The sequence below is a fragment of the Lupinus angustifolius genome, unplaced genomic scaffold (assembly GCF_001865875.1).
Source record: "Lupinus angustifolius cultivar Tanjil unplaced genomic scaffold, LupAngTanjil_v1.0 Scaffold_74_17, whole genome shotgun sequence".
Taxonomy (NCBI): domain Eukaryota; kingdom Viridiplantae; phylum Streptophyta; class Magnoliopsida; order Fabales; family Fabaceae; genus Lupinus; species Lupinus angustifolius.
In genome coordinates, this window is record NW_017723553.1 from 7911 (window position 1) to 22632 (window position 14722).

Consider the following 14722-nt stretch of genomic DNA (forward strand, 5'->3'; position numbering starts at 1 on the left):
TAAAGATGATGATGAGTGAGTGAACATGAGATAAGTTATACTTAGTCTCTAACTTATCCTAAATATTGACTAAATAATATTTGAACATGAACTCGACACTAGAGCCGATGCAAGCCAACCCTATCAAGTCCAATCATAATCGTATCATACAAGATGAGCATGTAGGATCGTACTTACTCACCCCTAATCTACGATACAAGAGAAACAAATCCTATTTTTTGTATAAATAAATAACTAGACTTAAAACAAAAGAAAAATAATAAAAAATTTCATTTTTATTATTAATTTTTTTTAAAAAGATAAGAACTAAATCCCTAATATCTAAGAAGATTCTCTCGGAATAAACTCCAGCAAAATAATATTTCCCTTACTTTCTAGTAATAATAAAACTCCACCCTCCACCCTTATTGCCACCTCACTTGCATGTTTTTCTTCATTTTCTCTTTCTCTGCTCGATTCCCATACGCAAACTCCTCCAAATAAAAACCTACAACCATGCCAAATCCCCACATAAACACACAAACCAAACAAAAAACAATAAAGAATGAATTCAACATATAACATAAATACATGCTGTTGAGGCTCACCATCTAAATCTCTTTTCTTCTCAACTCATTCCCAACCAGTACTTCTTTTCTTCTCTATTTACCATTTTATCCATTCTTTCAATTTTCTTTCACTTTCTAATTATTATTATTTTTCCTATGTAGAGAAATGATGATGATGAATCCTATGGATGCAAGCATGAACCTCTACAATAACTACTCATTGGTGTTTCCGTTATTGGAAACCACCACAGTCACTGCGTCGGAGACTCTTCACCACCCGGCGCCACCGTATAGTTCGTTAATCCCTGATTCGTTTGCTACTCTGAAAACCATAACCGCTATGAAATCTGACGTCAGCACTACCAATGTTTCTGTGTCGAGAAAACGCTCCATAGATTCTGTTGATTACCGTCTTCCTTATAACAAGAATCGTGCTACAGATTTCTCATTTCTCGGTGAACATTTGTTCATTCAAATCCATCAACAACAACTCGAAATCGATAATCTCGTTTCACAACACGTAAGTCTCTATTATCCATTTCTTAAATGAAAAAATGTTTCGTTTTTTACTTTTTACGATTTCTGATTTTTGTTGTTATTATTTTCCTTCAGATGGAGAAGGTGAGAATGGAGTTGGAAGAGAAGAGAAAGAGGCAAGTGAGGATGTTAATGGAATCGATTGAACTCAGAGTGATGAAGAGGCTGAAATCAAAAGAAGAAGATATAGAAACGATTGAGAAATTAAACATTGCTCTCGAAGAAAAAGTTAACTCTCTGTGTATCGAAAACCAGATATGGCGAGATTTGGCGCAAACAAATGAGGCCAATGCAAATGCTCTGAGATCAAATCTCATGCAGGCTCTAACTAATGTAAAAGAATCCGCCGGAGAAGACGGTGGAGCCACCGTCGGAGCGGCAGCGAATGATGCAGAGTCTTGCTGTGGAAGCAATGATGAAAATGAAGTGTGGCGCATGATAGCAGGAGGTGCGCATGATAAGGAAGAAGAAAGGAGTGAAAGAATGTGCAGAAAGTGTGGGAAAGAGGAATCGTGTGTGGTCATCTTACCTTGCAGGCACTTGTGCTTATGTACTGTTTGTGTCTCTACCCTTCAAATTTGTCCTATATGTAATTCCTTCAAAAATGCCACCCTCCATGTTAACCTTATCTAGATTAACATTATTTATTATTGTTATGCTACTGTACTTTTAGTGTAGCATCTCATTTCTCAAAATGCTGAGTTTTCGCAGAATGAAAATTGTTCATTTTGGATTATTGATTATTCAAACATTTTCCAAATTGATAAATCTTGGTGTACGAATATGGGTAAAGTTGGGTTGGGGTAAAGTCTATTTGGATATCCACCACCATTGGGTTATTTGAAGAGAGACATGGTCCTCACCCTTTCTTGTAGTTTCAAGGCAAAGCCACTAAATTTTTTGTCTTCTAATGTAGTGTTAAAATAACAATAGAGGGAAGTTATCGCGGATAATAGAAAGTTTCTTATATTGCTAGAAGAACAAAAGATTAATGATTCAATTGCGAAAGCAACCTTTATTAGGAAGAACCTATATACAAGATTAATTCATTCATTAGTAAAGTTTGGAAATACCAACAACAAAAATTAGAAATTAATATTGTGTAATTTTAAAGATGGATGACTATAATATGGCCAAACAACATTAGTACTGTTCTTATTTGATGGATAAGGTGGTTGATTTGTCATGCGTATTCAAGCAATGTTGTTTTGAAGGGTGGTGCATTTTTTTTGGAGAGGTAAGTTCATAGTTGTGGGAATAAGGGTAAAAGTTACTTAGAGGGACGTATGTGGGACCCAACGAGGACATGTCCAACAGGTAGGGGACAACCCCAATAGAGGAAAAAACAAGGAAAATCTATTGGGACTGGAGCGTGATTGCACGCGAGAGTGAATGGGCGTGCAGTCAATGATGGGTGTGAAAGATAGAGGTGTGCGGCAAAATCTAACAAGTAGGACGCGCGCAAATGTCGCTGTTCGCGGAAGAGTGCGTACACTGCAACCGCCATTTCTCTCTCTCTTCTTTTATGCGCCGGTGTGTGTTTCAGCCTTTTGGACCAAAAAGGACATCCTATCTGCTTGTAAGTTGAGGTGAACATGAGATGGGTTAAAGTTTGTCCTTACTTGATCTTAAATATTGGTCGGATTATTTTTTGAACTCAGACCTGGTCCTAGACCTGAAGCTAACCCGACCCTAAATAGCGCATACTTATTTTAGATAAAGACTTTTTAATATTATTTATTATTATGAATATATAGTTTGATATATAAAATGATATATATATATATATTATTAATCATGTATATATTATAAAAAAATTAAAGAATAAATGATATTTCGATCAAAATAGTATCATTATTTTATACACATTTGAGTAGAAACACAAACAAACATGATGAGTCAGGTCATGCTTGATCCCTACCCGACTCTAAATAATGACTAAGTCTATTTTTTGAATCTGAACCTAGTCCTAGACCAGACCCTATTTGGATCAGATCATGATTGAGTCATGTCAAGTGAGCGGGTAGGGCCGAGTCCTGCTCAATCCTACTTGTAAGAACCAAAAATAATTTTACAGCTAATTCACACACCTACTAAAAAAATAGGTAAAAAAAATGTGATTCTCAAATTTATAAAAAAAGTGTATATATGGAAATTATAAGAATTATTTATATTGTCATTACATGATGAATGATAATATGATAAGTATGTGTAAATCTATACACTGTCCGTTATGCATAAACATTATACTCATATCAATGAGTGTTGGTTCAAGTGGTACATGTTTGATTCCCCTTAAGCAAGGTCTCAGGTTCGAGTCTTGTAGATGGAAAAATATCCGCTGAGAGAGTTAGCCCCATATACTTGTGGATGTTCCCGTTTCGGACAAAATTGACTCTAGTGCGAGGATACATGTAGGAAACAACAAAAATAAACATTATACTCATTATCTAATACTACCATCATAAATGTTTTAATATTTTATATCTTGGATATTTTATAAAATTAAGATAAATTGTATGCATTTTTTTTAAATATCTTCTTAATTATTTAAGTAATTTTTCTCATATAATTTAATAATTATTCAGAATCGTCTCCCATTTTTTCCTGCTCATTGTTAATTTTCTTAATACTCTTTGTAATCTACTATGTTTTCTTTCTATTTGTTCTCTTTGTAATTTTTCTTCCGGAAATTTCTCCATTTAGGATCAAAATTAATTGTGAAAATTTAAGAAATTTTTTATTCAACTTATACTTAAAATTTATAACAATTATTTAAACTATATGTATAATTTCAAATATCAAAAGTTTTAGCACATATGGAAGAAATTATTATTAAAAAAGTTTAAATAAAAAATATGTAATAGGGTAAAAGTATGAGAGATACAAAAGCATGTGGGAAATGGGAATCTACAAAGATTATTAATATGATGGCGAATAAACTTATATAGGCGACAAAGAATGTTGCAACTAGATAGTCATAAAGTGGAAAGAGAATTAAAATGTCTTATATTAAGAGAATGATATGGTTTATTATGATTTAGTATGTGTGGAGTATGAAGAATGATGTAATTTTAAGGAGTGAAATCAAATAACATCCAAATCATAGATTTGATTCAAATTATATCTTAGCTTTAGTTTTCAATCCATGTGGATGTTAATTTATACTCTTTTACATAATGGTATACTGATCCTTTTTCTTGTTTGGATCTTATCTTTATCATGTAATCAAGTTGGCGTTGCTTACACATTTTTATAATATTTTTGCTTATAAAAAAATGGAAAGAAAGCATATTAATATCTTAGAGATTATAGATGCAAATCATAATGGAAGGGTGGTGATTGAAACGAGGCCCATCACAAGCTAGTTTCAATTTAAGTTACAACAATATCCTTATTATCTTTATCCAATGCCAATGCTTGTCATAAGCAACCAAAATTACTTACCAATAGGGACATTGACTAAGATTTCAAAGATACAAATTTGCCACTAGAAGTGGTGTAGAGTATTTAAAAATTATAATTTTCAAGACAAAAATCTCCATTCCGTTATTCTTTAATTAAATTGATTTATTTTGGTAACTATTATTTCGAGGTAAAAAACTTAAGATGGTACAAAACTACAAGGAGTTAAACAATATAAGTAGTAAATTAGTTTAAAGAGGTTGGTCCTTTCGAGTTTTGATTAATTATGAGGAAATAAACATTTTACTCCTTGAATCCTTGGGTCATTTGTAGATTAGGGGAATTATTAGATGATGAGAGATTAATAGTGCTGAATGCCCGGGTACATCATCATCATTAAATGCTAATTTGATGTGTTAAAGAAAGTATAAAATGAATAATTAATGGTATTTCCTTCACTTGTCCTGGACCACCCAACCATCTCTCTTAATTTAATGTGCAAATTAAAATTAAACCCCAAATTTAATAAAATGTGCAAATCAAACCCTAAATTTAATAAAATGTGCAAATCATACCTCAAATTTAATAAAATGTGCATTTAGTGGACATTTTTGTCCACTTGTAATTTGCTGTTAGTCTGTGATTTTGAAATATTCTCTAACGTTATGGGTATATAATGTGGATGTTAAAATTATTTATTGCTTCTGTATATTTCATTTTGTACCTATTCAATTTCATATCTCCTTCATTGTGTCGGAATTGAATATGAAAATGCAGACAAATGGAGAGTACACTTCTCCATTCAAATTGCCACGTTACCATATGGAGATAAGTGATGTGAAAATAATTGTTATTACGGGGTCTGATTCACACATGAGCCATACATTATGAATGCAATATGCTTGTTCTCCCAGATTTTAATTGAGCGTGGGCAAATAAGATAAAGAAAACCTCTAATTGAATGCTAGTGATTTCAAATTAATTCAAATTTACTGACAAATGCTTTAAACATAAACAAACAAGATAAGGAACACCTCTACTTAGTGTATTAATTACTATGATGTTGATAATTTGGTAATCATATAATTTGAAAGAATTAACGCGTAACTTGTAAGGGAAGACCGTTGAATAAAAAATAACTAAATATAATCCTTTGATCAGTGTATTCATGTTGATAAATGGGACCTTTGCACGCCTTCATCAAATTGAAAAGATGATGATGGGTGAACATCTGATTAACTTAATCAACTAACAATTTGGACATTAACTTGTTGATTAAAAAAATTGGGTCTTTGAAGATAATTGGGATTGTAAAAGGAAGAATTCAAGTACTTGAGTTTGTCAAATGGTATTTCATGAAGGTGTTATTGATTTGAGTGGCGTATTGCAACATTAAGATCCCCCAAAGTATTTTTAAGTTTTGAAATGACTTCACACAAATCATAACATACACCAACTAAGCAAACATAAAAACACACACATGTCAATATTGAATGTCAATAATATATTGCCAACACTAAACCAAAGTGCTATGTATTTTCCTTTTAAGAAAGAGACATTAAAAGAATGTCAAGAAACTTTTTTGAATGTGAAATGAAGTGAACATCACTTCAAGATGAAAGAAATATGAAGTGAAAACAGAATGATGAAGAAGATATATAAAAGGTGAATATTCTATTATTGAAATTAATTGAATTGAATTACAAAAAGGGAAAAGCCAAATCCTATTTATAAGAATGAAAACTAGAATAACTAACTAACTAAAAATGGAAAGAACAAACTAACAAACTCTAAGATGAATAAAAGGCACACGTGCCAAAATTGAAGAGGAATATACAAAGGTTATCTGTGTTGCTTATTAGACAAGCAACACAGGATGAAAAACAGAACACAAGAACAGAACAGAGCAAGATGCAGCCTGAGATTGATTGAGTTGAGGTGAATTGCCCTTGGAGGCATTAGTGAAGCTTCATGTTTGAGGAACACAATGAGTTGATGAAGGCTGATTTATTTGAGTGAGTGTAGTGTGATTGTCTTTGTCTTAGCAGAGTGCTTTGTCTTGGCTTGGTGCTTGCTGTTGTGATGCTTTAGTGGTGAAATGTTTAAGTTGTTTGTCCAATACTCCCCCCCCACACACACACACACAAGCTGGGGCACATATGTTATGGAGACCGAGCTTGACATGAATGGAAGAGAAATCCTTTGGTGCAAGTGGTTTGGTTAAAGCATCTGCAAGTTGAAGACAAGATTGAATGGGCATAAGTTTTACCAAGCCTCTGCCACATTTTCCCCTTATAGTATGGAAATCTATTTCAATATGTTTGGTCCTCTCATGGAAGACTGGGTTAGTAGCAATATGAATAACAGATTGATTGTCACAATAAAGAGATACAGGATTAAGAGATATGTGTTGTAAATCATAAATCATATCAGACAACCAACTAATCTCATAAGAAGTAATAGTTAGGGCTCTATATTCAGCTTCACATGAGCTCCTAGAAACAACCCTTTGTTTCTTGGATTTCCAAGAGATTAGAAACTTGCCTAAGTAAATACAAAAGCCGTTGGTGGACCTCCTTGTATATGGACAAGAGGCCCACTCACTATCACTATAGGCATTAATGTAGAGAGCTGAGGAACTAGGGTAAAAGAGACATAAGGAGGGGGCACCTTTGATGTATCTTATGACCTTTATGGCAGCATGATGATGTGTGAGAGTAGGTTTGGCCATGAATTGAGCTAATTGATTGACAGAGAATGCAAGATCAGGTCTTGTGTTTGTGAGATAAATGAGTCCGCCCACAAGTCTTTTATAAGCATGAGGGTTGGGGTAGGACTCAGATGAGTCTTGGTATAAGTGAGTGTCAGGGATCATTGGTGTGGAGGATGGTTTGCAGCCAAGGAGTCCTGAATCAGAGAGGATCTCAAGAGCATATTTCCTTTGGTTTATAGAGATTCCTGTTTTGTTTCTAGCAATTTCAAAGCTTAAGAAGAATTTCAAGGGGCCTAGGTTCTTGATCTTGAAGGCCTAATCTAGAAGAGACTTGTTATGTTGTATCTCAGTTATGGAATTTCCTGTGAGGATAATGTCATCAACATAAACAAGTAGGGCAGTGAGGATAGTAGTGGAAGTCCATTTAATGAACAGAGAGCGATCTCATTTAGACTTGTTATACCCATTTTTGATCAAGAATGTGGATAATTTAGTGAACCATTGTCTGCTGGCCTGCTTTAGTCCATACAGGGACTTTTGCAGTTTGCAGACTTGGTTGGGAAAAGAAGAAGAGAGGTCAGGGGGAGAGACATGTATACCTATTCTTCTAAATCGCCATGAAGGAAAGCGTTATTGACATCTAGCTGTTGTAGGGTCCAATTATGAATAGAGGCCAAGGCAAGAACCAACCTAACAGAGGTGAGTTTGGCCACAAGGGAAAAGGTAGAGATGTAGTCAATGCCTTCAGTCTGAGTGAATCCTTTGGCCACTAGTCTGGCCTTGTGTCTTTCAATGGTTCCATCAGGGTTATATTTGATTTTAAACACCCATTTACATCCTATAGGTTTCTTAGAGTCGGGTAAGTCAGTGGTGGTCCAAGTGTTATTGTCCTGTAAGGCAGATAATTCTTGGTTGATGGCTTGTTGCCATTGAGGATATTTAATGGCTTGTTTGTAAGTCTTGGGTTCTAGGTGGGATGTGGCAGTGAGGGTGCTGGATTTATGCGCAGGGGAAAGTCTATGGTAAGATAGGTAGGATGAGAGGGGATAGGGAGAGTTGGTGTTTATGGTTATGTTGTTTAGGAGAGCATAGTGATAGTCTTGTAAGTATGTTGGAGTTTTGTGAGTCCTAGTACTCTTTTGAGGGTGATCAGGGGAAGTAGGTTCAGTAGGGATAAAATGGGGATCTTGTTGAGGGCTCCCAGGTGTTTGCAAGGTAGGGAAAATGTCATCATATAGATAGGAATTGATGTCTTGAGAAGGTGGTTGAGGGGTAGAGAGGCAATTGGTAGGTTTGGATGAAGGGTAAGGGAATATTTCTTCATGGAAGAGAACATCTCTACTAACTTGGATGGCTCTATTTGTTAAATTAAGGACAATATAGCCCTTGGTCCCCTCTTGGAAACCAATGAAGACACATTTTGATGATCTAGGATCAAGTTTATCTCTAAGATGTTTCTGAGTGCTAGTGTAACAAAGGCAGCCAAACACTCTCAAATTTTGGAAGTTGTACTGAGTTTTGTGCAGAGTATCATAAGGTGATTGATTGGCTAGAGTAGGTGTGGGTAAGGTGTTGATGATGTGAACAACATGTCTAATGGCATATGACAAATAGACTTTAGGGAGATTGATTTGAATTAATAGAGCTTTTGCCACATTCAAGATGTGTTGGTGTTTTCTTTCCACAACACCATTTTGTTGTGGTGTGTAGATGCAAGAGGTTTGATGGAGGATTCCTTTATTGGCATAAAAATCTTTGAGAATGAATTCAGGGCCATTGGCCATTATCTGTTCTAACTACTTTGATGGCAGCAGAGTATTGGTTTTGGATTAGGGTGATGAAATTCATTAATGCCATAGAGGCTTCTGACTTACTTTTCATTAAGGTAATCCACGTATATCTACTATAATCATCCACTATTGTTAAGAAGTATTTGTGACCATGTATAGAGGTGATGGGAAAGGGTCCCCAAATATCAGCATGAATAAGATCAAAGTTGTTGTTAGAACATGTATTGCTTAAAGGAAAAGGAAGCCTTTTTTGCTTAGCTTGATAACAAATGTCACATATGTGATCTTTATTGAAAGAAATTTAAAGCATCTTTGTCTTAATTGTATCTATACAAGATTTGGAGGGGGCGAGCTAATCTATAGTGCCATATTCTATTCTTAGGAACAATAACAGAGTTGCTAACAGAGAAATTGGCAGTGTATGCAAGCTTAGCTCCCTTCAACACATATAATCCTTTTGAGAGGTTAGCTATACCAATCATCTTCAAGGAATCCTTCTCCTGTATTTTGCAACAAGAGGCATCAAATGACAAAATACAAGAGGATTGTGAAGTTAGTTTAGGTATAGATAGCAAATTATAAGAAAATGAAGGAAGATATAGAACATCATGTATAGTTAGGCTTTTGGAAATAACTATGATGCCTGAGATTGTGGCCAAAACTTCATGTCTATTGGGCAATTTGACCCTTATAGGTTTGATTTTATGATAGGCAGAGTAATAAGACATGTTATAGGCAATATGATAAGTGGCACCACTGTCTAATATCCATTGAGATATAGACTTACCTTCCTCATTGTGATCCCTGTGTGTAGAAGATGTAGATAGTGTTTTAGCCATATTCTCAGCAGTAGATGGATCTTTCTTTTGGTTAGTCTGCTTCTGCAGTATGCTGATGAGGCTTTGGTATTTCTCATTGGTTAGACCATAGGAGGCATCATCCCCTTTCTGTTGCTCAAGTTCATTCCCAAAAGTCACAAAGTTGATTTGTTGGTTTTTGGTGAATTTAAAGTTAGGAGGGAATCCATGAATTCTGTAACAATTCTCAACAGTGTGTCCTGGTTTCTTACAATGAGTGCAAAATTTGCTTGAATTCGATGACTTGTTCCAAGGGCTTTTGTTGTAATTCTGATATCCTTTGGTGAATCCTTTATTAGCTTGACCTGCATCTTTGCTATATGGTGTGTTCTTCTTCCAATTAGTTCCAATATTCATTGTCTTTGCCTCTGATTCACTGCCATACATTTGAGTTTCTTGCTGAATCACCATTGAGAGTACTTTGTTCATGTTTGGAAGGGGCTCCATCAACATGATTTGTGATCTCACACTGGAGTATGAATCATTCAATCCTTTTAAAAATCTGATAACTTTGTCCTCAGTTCTGAATCTTTCACTGTCACAATTGCACTTGGCAAGGGGCCTGAAAATTTCCAATTCATCCCATAGTGTCTTCATCTTAGTGTGATATTTGCTAACACTAAGATCTCCTTGCCTGCAATTAGTTATGGTTTCTTGTAGGTCTACTATCCTGAACAAATTGCCTTGGAAGAACCTTTCTTTGAGTTATTCCCAAATCTCATGTGCTTTGTCAATCCAAAGAATACTTTGTGAAATGGATGGGGAAAGTGATCTTATAATCCAAGATGTGACCATATTGTTTGCTCTCTCCCAAGCTTTGAAGGTTGAATCATCCTTTGCTGGCATTTGAATGCTTCCATCCACAAACTCGAATTTTTGTTTGGAGATAAGGCTCATTCTCATGGACCTACTCCATTGGTGATAGTTTTCACCATCCAAAAGAGGTGAAACCAATGCAATCCACGGGTTATCTGATAGATGCACATAGTAAGGATCTTGTGTAGCATCCATATTTGGATTGAGAGGTGTTGTAGAAGGTAATGAATGAGACATCTTGAATGTAACAGAGCTCTTAGAAGAGCTCTGATACCATAAAAGAATGTCAAGAAGCTTTCTTGAATGTGAAATGAAGTGAACAACACTTCAAGATGAAGTGAAAACAGAATGATGATGAAGAAGATATATGAAAGGTGAATCTTCTATTATTGAGATTAATTGAATTGAATTACAAAAAGGGAAAAGCCAAATCCTATTTATAAGAAGGGAAACTAGAATAACTAACTAACTAAAAATGGAAAGAACAAACTAACAAACTCTAAGATGAATAAAAGGCACACGTGCTAAAATGAAGAGGAATATACAAAGGCTATATGTGTTGCTTATTAGACAAGCAACACAGGATGAAAAATAGAACACAAGAACAGAACAGAGCAAGATGCAGCCTGAGATTGATTGAGTTGAGGTGAATTGCCCTTGGAGGCATTAGTGAAACTTTATGTTTGAGGAACACAATGAGTTGATGAAAGCTGATTTATTTGAGTGAGTGTAGTGTGATTGTCTTTGTCTTGGCAGAATGCTTCGTCTTGGCTTGGTGCTTGTTGTTGTGATGCTTTAGTGGTGGAATGTTTAAGTTGTTTGTCCAATAGACATGTGAATAGAATCACACATCCATTTCACGTGGGGGTCAGAAGCCTTTCACCTCGTCTTCTAAGTTCTAATGATATATTTATCCATACAATTTAGGTATTAGTTTTCACTTTTATTCACTATGTATACTATTTTAATGAAAGAATTGTACATAAATAATAGATAATACTTTGACAATATAAAAAATTCTCAAATTAGTCGTGCATACATATTAAACTAGACATTTTTAAATGCTTCTAATATTATTCTTTCATAATAATGTAACATATTATCAATATAAGCATAATATATTAATTTAGATGAGAAAAAATGCATTGAATAAGTATGACACAGGTTCCACTAGTATGCTATATGTTCTGCCTATTAGCCTAACCAAAAACCTACTTACTTATATGTTTGAAATTCGTAATTTCTAATTAAGGTGAATATCATATATTTAATATAATTATATCGACTATTTATTTTGGGTTACAAAACAAGTAATCTAATTACTAACAACCTATAAGATTTCTGAAACTGATAACGAATATGATCTTAATGATTGGATACCCAAACGGTTGGCCTATAGGGGATAATGAGAACCCTATAAGTTAACGCATAAGGAACAATTATGGTCCCCAATACACCAAATCATTAATTCCTTTTGGGACCTTCTTTTTCTCTCTAATGGGGAGAGGTGAAAACTATTTGTGATTTGATGTATTGGGGATCATAACCGTTCCTTATGCGTTAACTTATAGAGTTCACATTATCCCTTATAGGCCAACCGTTTGGGTATCCACTCATTAAGCTCATATCCGTTATTAGTTTCAGAATCTTATAAGTTGTTAGTAATTAGATCACTTGTTTTACAACCCAAATAAATAGTCGATATAATTGTATTAAATATATGATGTTCACCTTAATTAGAAATTGCGAATTTCTAATAATAAGTTTATCATGTTTTAAATAGGTCAATGGACCTACATTCAAATAAACCTTCAACTAGGTATATGTAAGTGATGGTGGTGGCAAACGAGGAACAACTACTTTGCAAGGGCTGAGTGATGAGAGCAACAACATGTTAGTGTGAGACACAAACTTAATGCGATTTTGAATGTGATAGAATAAGAGATGAATGAGGGAGAGATGAGAATTGAGAGTGATTCTTTTTACTATTTTAGACTTTAGGTTTTAGGATTTTATGTAATAGTAAATTACTACTTTACTAGTCTTTTATCTAGTCCGAAGTTTAGCCTAATAACATAAACATGCTTTTATTTATTGGGAAGGTCGTGGGCTAATTGACCAATTTCTATCCCAACATGTATTATATTTTTATTGAAAAACATCAAAACATTAAAAGAATAGTTGCATTAACCAATAACCTTGGACATTATTTATGAAATGCAAAACAAAAAACTACAATATTAAAAAACTAAGTTTAACCTTTCTCACGAAATGTGAAAATATCAAGACAAATCTTTTATTTTTCTATTCCTTAAATAATACATTTAAAAAACTTGTTAGCATTCCATAAATTACTTATTGTACCCCATATTCATTTGGGCAAGTAAATTGCTCCTTAAACACCATTATCTATCCATATAGAAAGGCATAGCTGAATATAACATTGAAACTATTAAGGGGGTTCCCATCCAATATCACAGAATACTTCACCGCTGGTTACCAATTAGGACAATGGCACTTAACCTAATTGTTCTCATGTTGTCTAAGAACCTAAGCCCTCTAAGTATCTAACACATACTTGATGGTTACTTTCTTTATCTTTATCTCTCAAGATTGTCCAAATTGTCTTAAATTTGGTGCAAAATGGGTCAAAAATGTGTCACATGAGTTGTCCATATTGTTGATATACATATTTCAAATTTTAAGTTGAAGGGTTGAAGGGTTGAGTGGAAGATGGAGGATTTTCTCTCTAAAATAAGTATGTCTTCATGTCTCTAGTCAATCATCATTTTTCTAATAATATAAAAAAATATTACTTTATATTTTTATAATTTTCCTTTTTGATTATATGTCACATTTTATTGGGAGATATATGATTTTTGAGGACACCAAGTTGGGACAGATCATCATCTAAATAGTACAAAGCATAGGATATAGATCTAATTAAAGAAGCATGAGGTCCCTAACTTTTTACCTTGTGAAATGGGAAGTCTTGTAGTACTAGTCTACCTTCTTAGATTTTGATTTATTGCTGTCTAAAAAAAATAAGAATTGACTTTGTTGCTTGCTTTGTTCTATCGTCATGCATCCAATAAAGATAGAGCACATCTGTTGTTTTATACTTTGTGCTACTCTATATAGAATGAACTTATGATTGATTAGAAAAATATTTAATATTTAAATTTTAACTTAAATATATTTTGTCTAACCAATTACATGCTTATGGGACATGTAGTGACACAAAGTATGAAATGTACACCAGAAAAATTATCCCACTTGTACTATTCTACTGTTCTATCATATTACAAGCTTGTTGAAGAGAAAAAAAAATAGTATGGCCAAGGGGTTAGATTATATAGAATTTGAAATGACGCTTGAACCTGATGTAACATTTCTAATTCTTTATTCATAATAAACGTGAATCATAATAAAGTCTAAAGGCATTGACAAATCTAGATAATGAAATTAGTTTTTATTTGTCAACGACACATTGTTAATTGAGGTCGATCTAACCTTAAGCACATTTCTTTATCAATTAATGGGGGTAGTCATACACAATAGGCATTATCTTAAGGTTTATTCTCTTTCTTGCCAAAGTTCATAAAAGAAAATTTATGCTAAGTGGAAAATTTCTTAAGCAAACGTCATATTATTATAAGCACTATAATTAATGATTAAAGCAAATAATGTCAACCGTATCATACATAAGATGAGAAAACTTTACATTTGCCATCTTGTATTATAGAAGTAGAGTATATCTAAACAAACTAGCAAGTTACTCGTGCATTTGCACGGAACGAGATTTTTTGCCGCATGATTAAGAACACATATTACATGTGCATTTATGATTAAGAATATGTATGTTGCTCGTCAGGGGCGGATCTCTTTAGGGGCAGGTGGGGGCAACTGCCCCCCCTGAATTTAAAAAAAAAATTAATATTCTTTTTGGTAAATTGTTTTAGTATATTTACTTTACATAATTTATTAAAATATTTATTTTACTCTATGTGTGTTTAAATTAAAACCCAATTTATCAATTTGGACAACACACATGAT

At 33.9% G+C, this 14722-nt stretch overlaps 2 protein-coding genes across 4 annotated transcripts; one reads left to right on the forward strand and one right to left on the reverse strand.

The window, feature by feature from the left end:
• Positions 1-413: 413 nt before the first annotated feature.
• LOC109339372 (probable BOI-related E3 ubiquitin-protein ligase 3) lies at positions 414-1791 on the forward strand. Of its 3 annotated transcripts, XM_019576799.1 has the most exons (4): positions 520-625; positions 711-726; positions 757-1068; positions 1161-1791. In XM_019576799.1, exons 2-4 carry the CDS (start codon positions 715-717, stop codon positions 1716-1718), a joined length of 882 nt encoding a protein of 293 aa, XP_019432344.1. In that variant the 5' UTR covers positions 520-625; positions 711-714; the 3' UTR covers positions 1719-1791. The 3 variants fall into 3 exon arrangements, with proteins under 3 accessions (XP_019432345.1, XP_019432344.1, XP_019432342.1); XM_019576800.1 differs by lacking the exons at positions 520-625; positions 711-726 and adding an exon at positions 414-494 and having other exon boundaries at positions 744-1068; XM_019576797.1 differs by having other exon boundaries at positions 711-1068.
• A 7519-nt stretch (positions 1792-9310) lies between these two features.
• LOC109339373 lies at positions 9311-10447 on the reverse strand. Its single transcript, XM_019576801.1, has one exon. The coding sequence runs from the start codon at positions 10445-10447 to the stop codon at positions 9311-9313; it is 1137 nt and encodes a 378-aa protein (XP_019432346.1).
• Between the last annotated feature and the right edge of the window lie 4275 nt (positions 10448-14722).